General features: G+C 40.7%; 1 protein-coding gene across 6 annotated transcripts in view; it reads left to right on the top strand.

Moving 5' to 3' along the window:
* MTR (5-methyltetrahydrofolate-homocysteine methyltransferase) overlaps positions 1–13,015 on the top strand; it is a 58,828-nt gene extending 45,813 nt beyond the window's left edge. For 4 of the 6 annotated variants that reach the window (XM_062637385.1, XM_062637389.1, XM_062637386.1 and 1 more), the window contains 7 exons: positions 4,119–4,194; positions 5,391–5,546; positions 6,241–6,437; positions 8,924–9,124; positions 10,357–10,549; positions 11,264–11,376; positions 11,510–13,015. In XM_062637385.1, coding sequence (XP_062493369.1) covers positions 4,119–4,194; positions 5,391–5,546; positions 6,241–6,437; positions 8,924–9,124; positions 10,357–10,549; positions 11,264–11,376; positions 11,510–11,596 — 1,023 coding nt within the window. In that variant the 3' untranslated portion in view covers positions 11,597–13,015. Of the gene's footprint in view, positions 1–4,118; positions 4,195–5,390; positions 5,547–6,240; positions 6,438–8,923; positions 9,125–10,356; positions 10,550–11,263; positions 11,377–11,509 lie in introns of those variants that run through there. The other 2 variants (XR_009968239.1, XR_009968242.1) reach the window with 2 other exon arrangements.
* The last annotated feature ends 527 nt before the right edge of the window (positions 13,016–13,542 follow it).

Below are 13,542 nucleotides of genomic sequence, written 5' to 3'. Positions count from 1 at the left end.
TATCTCCAATGTAGGAGACTCCACAACCCTCCTGGGCAGCCTGTTCTAGTGCTCTGTCACTCTCACAGTAAAGAGATTTTTCCTGATGTTCACATGGAACCTCCTATGCTCCAGTTTACACCCATTGCCCCTTGTCCTATCACTGGACATCACTGAAAAAAACCTAGCTCCATCATCCTGACACTCACCCTTTACATATTTGTAAACATTGATGAGGTCACCCCTCAGTCTCCTCTTCTCCAAGTAAAGAGACCCAGCTCCCTCAGCCTCTCCTCATAAGAGAGATGTTCCACTCCTTTAATCATCTTTGTGGCTCTGTGCTGGACTCTTTCAAGCAATTCCCTGTCCTTCTTGAACTGAGGGGCCCAGAACTGGACACAATATTCCAGATGCGGCCTCACCAAGGCAGAGTAGAGGGGGAGGAGAACCTCTCTTGACCTACTAACCACATCCTTTCTAATGCACCCGAGGATGCCATTGGCCTTCTTGGCCACAAGGGCACATTGCTGGCTCATGGTCATCCTCATATCCACCAGGACCCCCAGGTCCCTTTCCCCTTCGCTACTGTCCAGCAACCTGTACTGGTACATCGGGTTGCTCTTCCCCAGATGCAAGACTCTACACTTGCCCTTGTTGAATTTCATCAAGTTTCTCCCCACCCACCTCTCCAGCCTGTCCAGGTCTCACTGAATGGCAACACAGCCCTCTGGTGTGTCAGCCACTCCTCCCAGTTTAGTATCATCAGCAAACTTGCTGAGAGTACATTCAGTTCCCTCATCCAGGTCGTTGATGAAAACATTAAACAGCACTGGTCCCAGCACCGACCCCTGAGGGACTCCACTAGTCACAGACCTCCAGCTAGATTCTGCCCCACTGACCACAACTCTCTGCCTTCTTCCTTTCAACCAGTTCTTGATCCACCTCACTACCTGATCATCAAGCCCACACTTCCTTAGCTTATCTATAAAGATGCTGTGGGAGACAGTATCAAATGCCTTACCAAAATCAAGAAAAAACACATCTACCGCTCTACCATCATCCAGCCACCTAGTTACTTGCTCATAGAAGGCTATAAGGTTGGTCAAACATGACTTCCCCTTGGTAAAGCCATGTTGGCTGCTCTTAATGACCCCCTCATCCTTGATATGTCTAGAGATGGTGTCAAGAATAAGTTGTTCCATCACCTTTCAGGGATGGAGGTAAGGCTGTTACCCAGGTCCTCCTTCTTGCCCTTCTTACAGACCGGCGTGACATTTGCCATCCTCCAATCCTCAGGCACCTCTCCTGTTTCCCACGACTTACCAAAGATGATGGAGAGTGGCCCAGCAGTGGCCTCCACCAGCTCCCTCAGCACCCGTGGGTGTATTCCATCCAGACCCATCGATTTATAGATGTCCAGATTGCTTAACTAATCCCTAACCCAATCCTCATCCACCAAAGCAAACTCCTCCTTTATCCTGACTCCTTCTGGGGCTATAGGAATCTGGGTCCCCCGGGGAGAGTCTGCAGGAGTAAAGACAGAGGCAAAGAAGGCATTCAGCACCTCTGCCTTCTTTATATTCTCTGTCTCCAGGGCACCCACCTCGTTCAGCAGTGGGCCTGTATTGCCTCTTGTGTTAGTTTTATCAGCTATGTATTTGAAGAAGCCCTTTCTATTGTCCTTAACCCGACTTGAAAGATTAAGTTCCAAGGAGGCCTTAGCTGTCCTAATTGCCTCCCTACATTCTCTAACAACTGTCCTATATTCCTCCCAAGTGGCCAGCCCCTCCTTCCATAATCCATAGATTCTCTTTTTCCACATGAGTTTGCCCAGCAGTTCCATGCTGGTCCCCTGGCTTCCCTACTTGACTTCCTGCCCATTGGGATACTCTGATCCTGAGCTTGGAAGAAGTGGTCCTTGAATGCTGACCAACTATCTTGAGCCCCTTTACCACCTAGTACCCTTTCCCATGATACTTCCCTTAGCAGTTGATTGAAGAGGCCAAAGTTGGCACTTTGGAAATCCAGAATTGTGGCCTTGCTAGGTATTCTATTCCTCCCACACAGGATCCTAAACTCCACCATCTCACGGTCACTGCAGCCCAGGCTGCCATTGACCGTCACTTCAACCAGACCCTCCTTGTTGGTGAGTACCAGATCCAGCAGCGCTCCTCTCCTAGTTGGTTTGTCCACCATTTGCATTAAGAAGTTATCATCAATGCACTGGAGGAACCTCCTAGACTGTGAATGATTGGCTGTGTAAGTCTTACAGCAAATATCAGGGTAGTTAAAATCCCCCATGAGGACCAAGGCATGTAGTCGTGAGGCTGCTTTCAGTTGCCTGTAGAAAGCCTCATCAACTCCTTCGTCCTGATCAGGAGGTCTATAATAGACCCCCAAAACTGTGCCACCCGTACCAGCCTGTCCCTTGATTCGCACCCACAGACTTTCCACTTGCTCATCTGCCCCTGGACAGAACTCAATACATTCTAGTCTCTCTCTCACATAAAGAGCAACTCCACCACCTCGCTTTGCTGACCTACCTTTCCTAAAAAGCACATAGCCATCCATGACCACATTCCAGTCATGTGAGCTGTCCCACCATGTCTCTGTAATTGCCACCAGATCCTAACCTTTAGACTGCACACAGACTTCTAACTCCTCCTGTTTATTCCCCATGCTGCATGCATTGGTGTACAGGCATTTCAGGGAGCGAGCAGAGCACGCTAGTGGCACCCTTGGGAGGCGGGAGGCCTTCTGGTCTTCATTCATACTAGAACAATGCCCCATTAGTTCAAACCCAGCTACAGCCCCCTCGCACTTTGAATCTAACCTAGAGCTCTGTGAGTGAGCTCTGCTAACTCTTGCCCAGGTACCCTTTCTCCCCTGCAGGACAGGGTCTAAACAACTATCCTTTCCCTCAAATGAAACAATAGATTGAGAGTCCTCCCTAGTTCGCCATCCTTCAAGCCCTAGCATGTTTCTCTTGGGCTTGTCACTAACAGGCCCAATTCTCTCCCCTTCCGCCTTCATATCTAATTTAAAGCCCTGGCAATGAGCCCTGCTAACTCCTGCCCCAAAAACCTTTTCCCCCTCTGGGACTGGTGTATCCCACCTGCCACCAGCAAACCAGGTGTCTCATACAGCAGCCCATGATTGAAAAACCCAAAACCCTGCCTTTGGCACCAGCAGGTAGCCATACATTAATCTGCAGACTCTTCCTATTTATCTCTTCACCCTTGCTTGTAACAGGTATGGAGGCAAACACCACTTGCACTCCAGACCCTCTAACCAGCTGTCCCAGGGCCCTGAAGTCTCTCTTCATTGCCCTTGCCCTCCTTGTAATAATTTCATCACTGCCAACCTGAAAAACCAGCAGCAGATAGTAGTCAAAGGGCTGCACCAGATCAGAGAGTTTCCTTTTAACATCTCCAATCTGAGCCCCAGGTAGGCAGCAGACTTCCCTGTGGGATGGATCTGGTTGACAAATGGGCCCTTCTGTTCCCCTCAGAAGGGAGTCACCCACCACAATTACTCTTCTTTTCTTCTTGGTTGAGGAAGTCATCCAGCTCTATGAAGTGTGAGGCCTCTTACTGAGAATGATTGGCTTGACCAAGTCTAAGACTGTCTTTGCACAGGGAGCCAGTCCATTAAGCTGAAATCAGTGAGTGCAGCACTCTCCTTTACGCAGAAGTCAGCTGTGAATTCATGGACCTTACTGAAGTTGCTGTCAATCTCCTGTGCTTTTCCGAAGAGCCAGTGTTTAGCCCAGAGGCATGCTGCAGTCAGTGGTGGTTGTGTCACTGCAAGGCTAAGCTTTTTGCAGGCAGTAGGAGAATATCTTGCTGTACCTGTATTTTCATGTATTTGAAATAATAAAGGAACTTTTTGTGTAATTCAGGGGAACTATAAATCTTGTAGGCCAGTTTCATTAGAAGTCTGCAGGAAAAAATAATGCTGTGGTTGTGATGTAATCTTACTTACGCTTGTGAACTGGGCAGTGTTGGAACTGAAATTGTCAGTTGTCAGCTTTGTCCTGACGACTGTTTTGAGTAAAAATCTACCACCAAATCAACAGTTACAGTTTATGTGTCTGAAAGATGGCTGGCTTTGTGAAACTAACCTTTATGTCCATATAGGAAAGAAGATATTTGTCTTTACAACAAGCTAGAAGAAAAGGTTTCCATGTTGACTGGTTATCAGGCCATAAACCAGGTCAGTTTAAATGTTGTTTGTTATTTCTGTGCCTTTCCTTTATTTTATGCATTTATTTAGTATATATTTTTAATTAGATTATGCTTCATTAAACTTCGGGGTATAGTAGACAAAAAACTTGAGTAAATTCGTGTCTGAGCAGAAGGGTTTTTTTGTTTTGTTTTGGTTTTGTTTTTTGCATTAATTTGAGCATCCTGTTTCTGCTTTTTATTTTTCACAATATGTTTAAAAAATAAATGAATAGTTAATAAAAAGATTGGAAAAAAATTCCTTAAACAGTGAGTTACCCATAACACTGTAGAATAAAAAGTAAATCTGATGCCTACTTTGCAAAATAACGTCAGACTGTCTTTCTCTATTGCAAAGCTTTCTGTACCATATTCAGGGAACTCACATAGGCATTTCTATCAAATTCCTCTAATTACACTTTTGCCTACCCTTCCCCCATCAGTTTCTATACCAGTTTGTTTTGATTTTTTTAAAATTAGAGACTGGAAGTATAAAGAAATAGCATTCCACAAGAAGTTGCACCCTGCAGTGACATTAACGCTTCATTGCATTCTGTCATTTCATTTACAAGACTCAACAAGATGCTAATTTTCATCTTAAAGGCTGTGTTATAAAGTATCCCAACATCTCAGACAAAACAAGTGCAGAGCTTGTGGCTGCATCGTAACAGTGGTCCGTCTCACTTTTTCCTTTGTATGCCTGCATCTGAACAAGTGCATGGTGGTTGCAAAAGTTCTTATAAATTGCATATTAATTTACAGAACTGTTCTACAGTGCCATGGCACGTAATATGGCTTTGTAGAGAAAGCAGGATTGGTAAATATGAAAGGTATAAGCCCGTGGAATATGTTCAATATTGATAAGTTGTGTAGGTTTTTTTGCTCTTATGTTTTGGCCAATGAAATAAGCTCAGGAGTCCAACACCTAAAAAGTGTTAATTTATATGAAAGAACAAAAGGCCTTAAATTTTCTCTTTCAACTTTATATGCCTTTTATGCTTTGAATCCTATTGTAACTGTAGAGTAAGGTAGGACTTGGGAACTATATGACAGTGAGAGTTCTAAGCCAATTATTTTGAAAGAGGTCATTTGGTGTAGTAGAGACTGGTGAGCATCAGTTATGCTGCACATACAAGAGCAATGTTAAATTATTTCCATCATGTCAGATTGTACTTTTGATTCCTACAGTTAAACCAAAATTCATTGGCACAAAAGTCTTTGAAGATTATGACCTGAAGAGGCTGGTAGAATACATTGACTGGAAGCCTTTCTTTGATGTCTGGCAACTTAGGGGAAAGTATCCCAACCGAGGTTTCCCTAAAGTCTTTAATGATAAAACTGTAGGTGAGTATTGAAATTGTGTTTGCTTCACGTAAATAATCCTAACAGACCTACCATGTTGCGTTAGTATTCTGAATGTTTTGAAATACACACACATAGGGAAAATACATGGAAACCTAGTGTCGCTGAAATAGTTTGTTGAAAGCAACACTTAGTGAACCCCAAGTATTGGCATGTGAGGCAGAAAAATAAGTGGAGAAAAATGCTCAATCATCTTATTTAGAATTCACCCACAAAACCACAGGGAGGTATTTTAATGAAATGGCAACAAAGCTTTTGATGTATCTGTGCCCCTGTTGTGGGTGAGGATGGCAAGAGGGCTCTGTCGCCTTTTGAAACTATTCAGCAGGCCTTGAAATAAATCGCATAAATGCAAGGGCGATGCTGAAATCGGTGTTGCGGGTCTGCTGGACTGTAGTAATATAGGTGCATGCACATGTCGTCTGTTGCACATTTTATTCTGCATCCTCTGCCTATACTAGAATGGTGCTGGCTGAAGCAATTTTTTCCCAAGATATATGTTGCTACAGCTATATAGACATAATCGCACTGTGCTGTCTCTGTCTACTGGAGCTGACATATTGTTGCAGTCATCAGTGAATTATGTGGAAAATGAACCAATCTTCAGCAATTCTTAAAGCTATTTTGCTAGTTGTGAAAACATAGCTTTTCTAAAGGTATCTCTCTTGTTTGATAGGTGAAGAAGCAAAGAGAGTTTATAATGATGCTCAAAATCTACTGGAAAAGTTGATTAATCAAAAGAGATTACAAGCCAGAGGTGTGGTTGGGTTCTGGCCAGCTCGAAGTGTCCAAGATGATATTCATTTGTATGCTGCAGAAGAGGCTGTGGGATCTTTGGAACCAATAGCAAAATTTTATGGCTTGAGGCAACAGGTACCGTGACAGAATGTTAAATAAATAAAGTGACTTCCTCCCCCAGTTCTCCTGAATTGCAAGACTGTAACTGAAATGCTCTATTAAAAATCTGTGCAGAAATGATTGTTGTAATCTGTCTGCAGATGCTGTCTTGCCTTTTTTTTCAATAATAACAAGATCTTGTTAGTGATGACCCATGTATTTGTATTGTAGTAACTGTAATATTTGGAATTGTAGTAGTTGTACAAAATGCCTTATAGATTTGACATCTTCAGATATGACATGCATTTTCTGGCTTCATTTTAATTTTTAAGGTGTCCTAAAGCACTGTGCTGTATAAATTCATCACATGGACTCTGTGTGCTAAATTAGAATCTAATGAACATCAATTTTCTAATATCACTGGATTCTGCCTTAGATGAGAAATTCTCCTTGAGTGTGTAAAGGTTAAAAACACTTACAATTCAAATACCTGGAAAATAAAGCTCAATGGAGAGAAGTGGTTTTGATAGTCTTAATTTTTACATGAAATCCCCCATATGAAGAGGCAATTCAGAACTGGTTAGCTGGCTGCTAATTCTGATTGAAAGAGTTATTTCTGTAAGTATTCATGCTGGAGTCATACTTACCTAGATTTGCATTTATTTTGATAGATTGAACCTTTTCAAGCTACTCTGCCACTTCTTCTTCCCTAGCCTTCTCACTTGGCTTCTTGATAATTCACATATTCAGAGACATCAAGCATGGCAGAAACAAATTTAACAACTACCTAAATTTCTGGAGTACAGTATTCTGTGGGAGCGGTGCTGTGAGAATACTGGAGAACTGTGCTAAGAAACACATGACTTCAAGTTTATCTGTTCCAGGGAACTGGAACAGATTATCTGTTACATGGAGATGGACCTCATATAACAATCCATGGCAGATGTTTATATAAACTCTTCTCACAAGCATTCAGGCAGGGCTGTTCCAGAGCCTTACCACCTAGTTAAACATTTTGATGTCCCCCATAAATCAAGTTTATTACAGGTTCTTTTCTGGGACTTTTCCCAGGGTTCTCTCAAGGAGAGATCTCATTTTATGTTGTTCTTGTAACAGTTTTTACTATTGTAATACCATTACTTTCATTAGACTTTCAGATTCAGGCTTTTCTCAGAGGTTAAGTTCATGAAACTCTCTGCTATTATGGGTACTATTCTTCTGGACTCTACGTGTTTTAGCCTCATCTCTTTCATTTTGGTGTATGTAGTAATTCAGCAGAGGCTTCAGCAGAGCAAAGCTGAAGAGAGTAATTGCCTCCTGTTTCACATATAAAATGTTCTTTTCAATACACAGTTCTTTCCTTGATACTGATAATATTAAGGATGTGATGTAAATGTAAAAGTTGGAGATATTTTCCCTAACTGTACTATCTTACAAAAGAACCTTAAAAGTGTAATAGATTTCACCTGTGGAAAAAGGCTATTTCTTCAGTTTTATGGTACATTCTCTAACCTAGTAGGTTGTAGAAACTAGGGAGTCAGTTGACCATTTTTCTTCAGTTTTTTCAAGGAGTGGAGGTGTTTTGCTCAGTTTTCATATAGTTGGGAAAGAGTAAAAAGTATTGTTAAAATACTGTCATAAATAAGACAAGTTGGAGTGGAATCTTCAGCTAAGTGATAACAGCGAAATAACTTCATCTGTCTGTAAGTTGGGTAGGTTTACAAGAGCTATGCCACTTCCTAAATATCAGTCATGTTCCTACAATGAGTACATTGATATGATCCTCAACTGTAAAACTTCCTGTTAGGTGCTATGGCCAGCATTCATTCCCCTCTTCCTACTCCCTTTCTTCCATTTTGGAAAAGGATACAGCGAGCAGGATGTTTCCTATTTGAGTAAAACCACTTGAACTTTGCTTGGCGTTCAATTTTGTTTGCATTTGCATGTGACTAGTGTAAAGCTACATCCTGGGGCGCCCTTTTGTCTGGATTTACTGAGCACATAGCTTGAGCATAAGAAACTAGGAGTGTTTATAAACTCTCACAGGCATTCTAAAATGAGAATTGTAGAAGAATTCTGCAGTTTGCAGTTTGGGATGTGAATTATCAACCATCATTTTTGCTAGCACATGGGGAATCTGTGAGTGCTAGAGATGGAAAATTCCTCCTCTTACCCAGCAGTTAGCGTAAGTCTCCCATATTTTGTAATAATTTGCCTGCAGAATAAGCTGTTAAATCTCATCAGCTGTGAATATAAGCAAAATATCTCTGTTAATGTGTTCAGCACAGCATCCCTCCTCTGACATTTTATTCTTCAGTGAACCAAATGTACTTAGACTAAGTGAGGTGTTTTTCTTCTAATTCATGTGCAAGAAAGCCATCATGGCTCAAAGCCTTGTTAGGTGTTTGTCAGAAATATCTTAAGCCCTTAGTCTTCAAAATACTGGTCTTTAATAATGCACTAGTACTTTTAAAATATTTTTTAAATATTCTAATGTATTGCATTGGTTTTTGTTACTGTAGGCTGAAAAGGACTCTGCCTGCACAGATCCATATTACTGCCTCTCTGACTTCATAGCACCTCTGGATTCTGGCATTTGTGACTACTTAGGCCTGTTTGCTGTGGCCTGCTTTGGTGTAGATGAGTTATGCAGTGAATTCAGGAAACAGGATGATGAGTACAACATCATAATGGTAAAGGCTCTTGGTGATCGGTTGGCAGAGGTATGAGGTTTTATCATGTGTTTCCTGGCAAATTTTCTAACCGCACTAGATTTGCGTGACAGTTTGCTGTTCCAAGTTTTAGCATAAACTTAGACTGTTGCCTGTGGTGTATGCTCTGCATTAAATCTGAAAGTGAACTGGTTCTGCTGAAACTGTCTCAGGACAGTCCTCTTCTGAGCCAGAGGAACTCTGCTGTCCATATCTTCCAGCTGTAGAAGCATCTTTGAGCTCTTTAGGAGGGTTTTGACGATGTATAGAGATTAGTAGATTTTAAAACAAGACTGTTTAAAACCTACCTTTAAATCTTTCTATCTTATTTTATCCACATGAGTGTTTGGACCCACATATGACCCACTGACTATGTTCTTGAATTACAGACATGCCTTCTGCTTGTAACGGTGACCATGCAGATGTATCCAGGGTGCAAGTCTTTTAACATGTCTTAAGCTTAGCCGTGCTCTTAAAGCTCTAACTGGAGTGGTTTAGAGAGTGATGTCCCTTTCCTCATACCCCTTTATCCTCTTCTGCTTGTCCCCATGCTTACACCTAAGTAACCGTGTTAAAACTTACAGTAGCTTTAGTGAAGTGCAAATGGGGTTAGCTCTAGTTGTGTGGTTCAACCTATAAGAGTTACAGAAATTATTATTAGATGCCATCTGAAGTTATTTACTGAAGTGGAAATTTCTCCTGAGGGCAACCATCACTGGCAAAATAGTGTGACCTGTAAGAGCAGTTAAGATATGCTGTTACCCACTTTCAGCTGGAGGAAAAGTCCTCTGCTAAAAAGAGCAGGGGCACCTACTTATATCTGATGCTAGCATGGACACAAGAAGGATGTGGTCTTCCATAGCTACATCTGGACAAGATACCCAGGCAGTCAGGACATAATGACTTCAGTGCTATAAAGATGCATTGCTACCATATGATAACGAACTCCATCTTTTGTGGTTACTTGTCCATGTATTTACCTTTTTGAGTATGTAGGATTTTAAAGCAGAACAATAAAAAAACAGTATCCTGACAAAAGAGAAAACATTTAAATGCTTGAATAAGCAAAATACGTATTGTATGTGAATTTTAATGCTATCAGATTTCTCACCTATGATAAGAGTTCCCTTAAAATTAAAACAGGAATGGTGAGAAAGTCTCTGTCATTGTTTGTCTTCATCAAACAGCTATTGCATCCATCTGCAGAAATTAAACTAAAAAAAATCTTTGCATTCTATTCCAAGGCATTTGCTGAGGAGCTCCATGAAAGGGTAAGAAGGGAATTCTGGGCATACTGTAGTGCTGAGCAGCTGGATCTCTCTGACCTACGCAGAATTAAATATGAGGGAATTCGCCCTGCCCCTGGATATCCAAGCCAGCCTGACCATACAGAAAAACTCACCATGTGGAAACTTGCAAACATTGAGGGAACAACAGGTACCTCTGCCTGCTTTACTAAGATTCTTAAACTGCTTTTATGCAAATGAAAGATTGAAATGCCAACAAACAGCGAATTGGGGTGGTGCAAAGTACATAAGCAACCTGAACTGAAGCGGTTCCAGGAGTTGCTGTCTTCCCCTTTTCATTACTGTTTTTATTTTGCCTCATTCAAGGGGAATTTGCAAAATAGTGCTAGTGCTTTTGGTGAAGGAGTTATGTCCGTAATTACCAGATTGCATGCAAAAGGGGTTCTGCTGCACAGAGAAAAAATCTAGCATCCTTATGGTTGCAAGGCGGCTTTCCAGATATAAGCAGGAAAACAAGCCAATTCAGCAGTGTATTTCCTGGTCCACAGAAACCTTGAGATGGTAACTCTTAAAAAAGGAATGTATTCCATTTGTTTTCCTTTGATATTACATGTCAAAATTTGACTACGATTTCCACAATTCCAAAAATATCTACCTGTGTTTCAAAACCTGTAGTGACCCATTTCATTTGCCCAAATATCTAAGATACTGTACAGTTACTCTGTAGCAATACTGTAATGAAAATCTGCAATATATTTAAAGCTATGTGTTGAAAATGGTTTTGGGTTTAGGTTCGTTGAATGCTGCTTGGGTTCTGAGCAGCTTGAAGCTGCCTAACAAAAAAGACTGAATTTATGCTTCTTATCAATTCAGAGAATAAGAAAATTGTCATTCTGTTCTCCAGGAATTGGTTTGACTGAATCACTAGCAATGATTCCTGCTTCTGCAGTTTCTGGACTCTACTTTTCCAATCCCCAATCCAAATACTTTGCTGTTGGCAAGATATGTAAAGATCAGGTAACTTGTACTGTCCGTTGTGTAGAATTATAGCATTCAAAACCACCCTTGTGAGCAGATGTCCCAAAAAATTTTGTAAATGGTAAAAGTTGAAGTTTCTGGATCTTCATCATGTTTTGTGGTTCCTTTGCAGGTTGAAGATTATGCACTGAGAAAAAATTTGTCTGTGGCAGAGGTGGAGAAATGGCTGGGACCCATTTTGGGATATGATACTGAATAATTGTGACACTTGTGGGCGAAAGTTTTCCTTTGATGGTCTGTTTGCCAGAAGGAACAAGAAACACATTCCCACTGAAAACAGCTTTCTTCCATCAATCCCAATAGCTTGTCTGATTGTTTTAATTTTTGATCAAGGAACTTAGAATTTCAAATGTGCCCTGTGCTCTTGCCTTGGGACCATGAATGCATTGCAGAGCTCTTAGTCACAGCAGTGTACTTTTATTTATTTGTATTTTTTGCACAAATACTCCACCTGAGCAGCTATATGTAGGGCAAAATGTGGAAGCTGCAAAACTCTCTTGTCCTCAGGCAGGTTTTGAAAGCAGGAGCAAGAATTTCTATCTTGTATAGATACATGGATATATGTAGAACAAAATTTGACTTCTGGTATTTTAATGTCTTTTGGCAAGTCCAGGTGCAGAAATATGACGTGATTTTTGTGTAAAGTCTGTGAAGGTTTTATACTGAGTGGTGAGAACAACTGAGTAACAGATCTCCTGTTTGAAAATCTATCTACTCCCTGTTTAGGTCTTGTGGTTGGGAACAGAGGTGGTTGGTCTTTCTGAATAATATCAGACCTTAAATTACTTTGTGACTGTGATTGTAGTTAAAACTATCAAAATAATACAGTGTGCTGGAACAACTCCAGAGATGCTGTATTATGATCAAATGTGGAATGAAACTGAGCCCATGAAGCTGTCCACCTCATACTTCCTTTTTCTTTCTGCAAGTCCTCTTCCTTTCCACAAGCCACAATCTGTTTCTAGTCTGTGTAAAGGGTAATGGTACTTCCTACCTTACAGTTATGTTGTGAGGCTTAATTCATATTTAAACAGTCTTTTGTATGTGAAAAATATCAGAGAGGCATAATTATTACTGCAGACAGACAGAAAGCTTGGAGCCAACTTCAGTATCACAAACTCCAAGCTTCTGGGTACCTGGATTTTAGAAGGAAATAGCAGCAATACTACAGTAAGTAACAATTAATACTGTAGGCTTATTCTTCAGCTTTACCTCTGAGCGAGCTAATTGTTCATAGCTTTTAATAATCTCTGAAAAGTGCCTCAGATACTATTTAAACGTGAATTTAGTAAAATATTATGACAAAACCTCCTCATTTTCCTGGTCTCTAATTGTAAAGAAAAGACCAATATTATAAAAAGAATGTTCTTTTAAATAGTTTACCTGTACTCTATTAATAGTTATATAACTTTTGTAATGTCTTCATCTGACACTAAAAGAATCATCTTGTATCAATAGATTAATAAAGGTTAAGCTGTCAATGGTGTTATCCTATTAGAATCCTTTAAATGGCAACAATAAAATGTGTGCAATAGTCTGAACGGATAATGTCAAAATTAATCTGCACATCGTACCACGAATCTGAAATGATAAAGGCTGCTTTGGGGCTTTTAAAGTAGTTGAGTGTGTTCTTAACTGAATGTTTTAGAATGTCTTATCCTTTAATGACTTACAAAAATAATTTCTAAATGGATGTCTCCCACCCTCCCACTTCCCATCCATGTCAGGGGACTTGAGACACGTCCTTGTTCATCAGCTGATTCACATTGTTGGAACGGTTCCTCAGAAGAACGCTCTTTTCAATGCCAAAAATACAGTAAAAAGTCATTATAAAGGAAAATTTGTTCCTGAAACATGTAGCCTGTAAAAATTGAAATCCTCTTTGCTTTCTTTTTGGTACTTGCACTTTGGCAAATCAGTTCAGTGCTTGGAATATCTCCTCTCCGGCACTCTTCCACATTTTTGCATTTGGAAGCAGGGTGCCTTATTAGTCTTGAAAATTTTATTTGTATGAATAAGGTCAAAGCTTGGCTTGTACAGCTTAGTTGGCTTGTTGGTTTATTTTCCTGAAATCAGTAGCACGTAGTTCAGTGAGTATGGCTTTAGCAGAACCAGACTGACAAAGCAGTAGGTGCACCGCTGCCT

Source organism: Pezoporus occidentalis, unplaced genomic scaffold (assembly GCF_034315485.1).
Source record: "Pezoporus occidentalis ecotype Australia unplaced genomic scaffold, CSIRO_AGI_Poc_V1 ctg52, whole genome shotgun sequence".
Lineage (NCBI taxonomy): Eukaryota > Metazoa > Chordata > Aves > Psittaciformes > Psittacidae > Pezoporus > Pezoporus occidentalis.
This window is presented reverse-complemented; position numbering and strand designations above follow the sequence as displayed.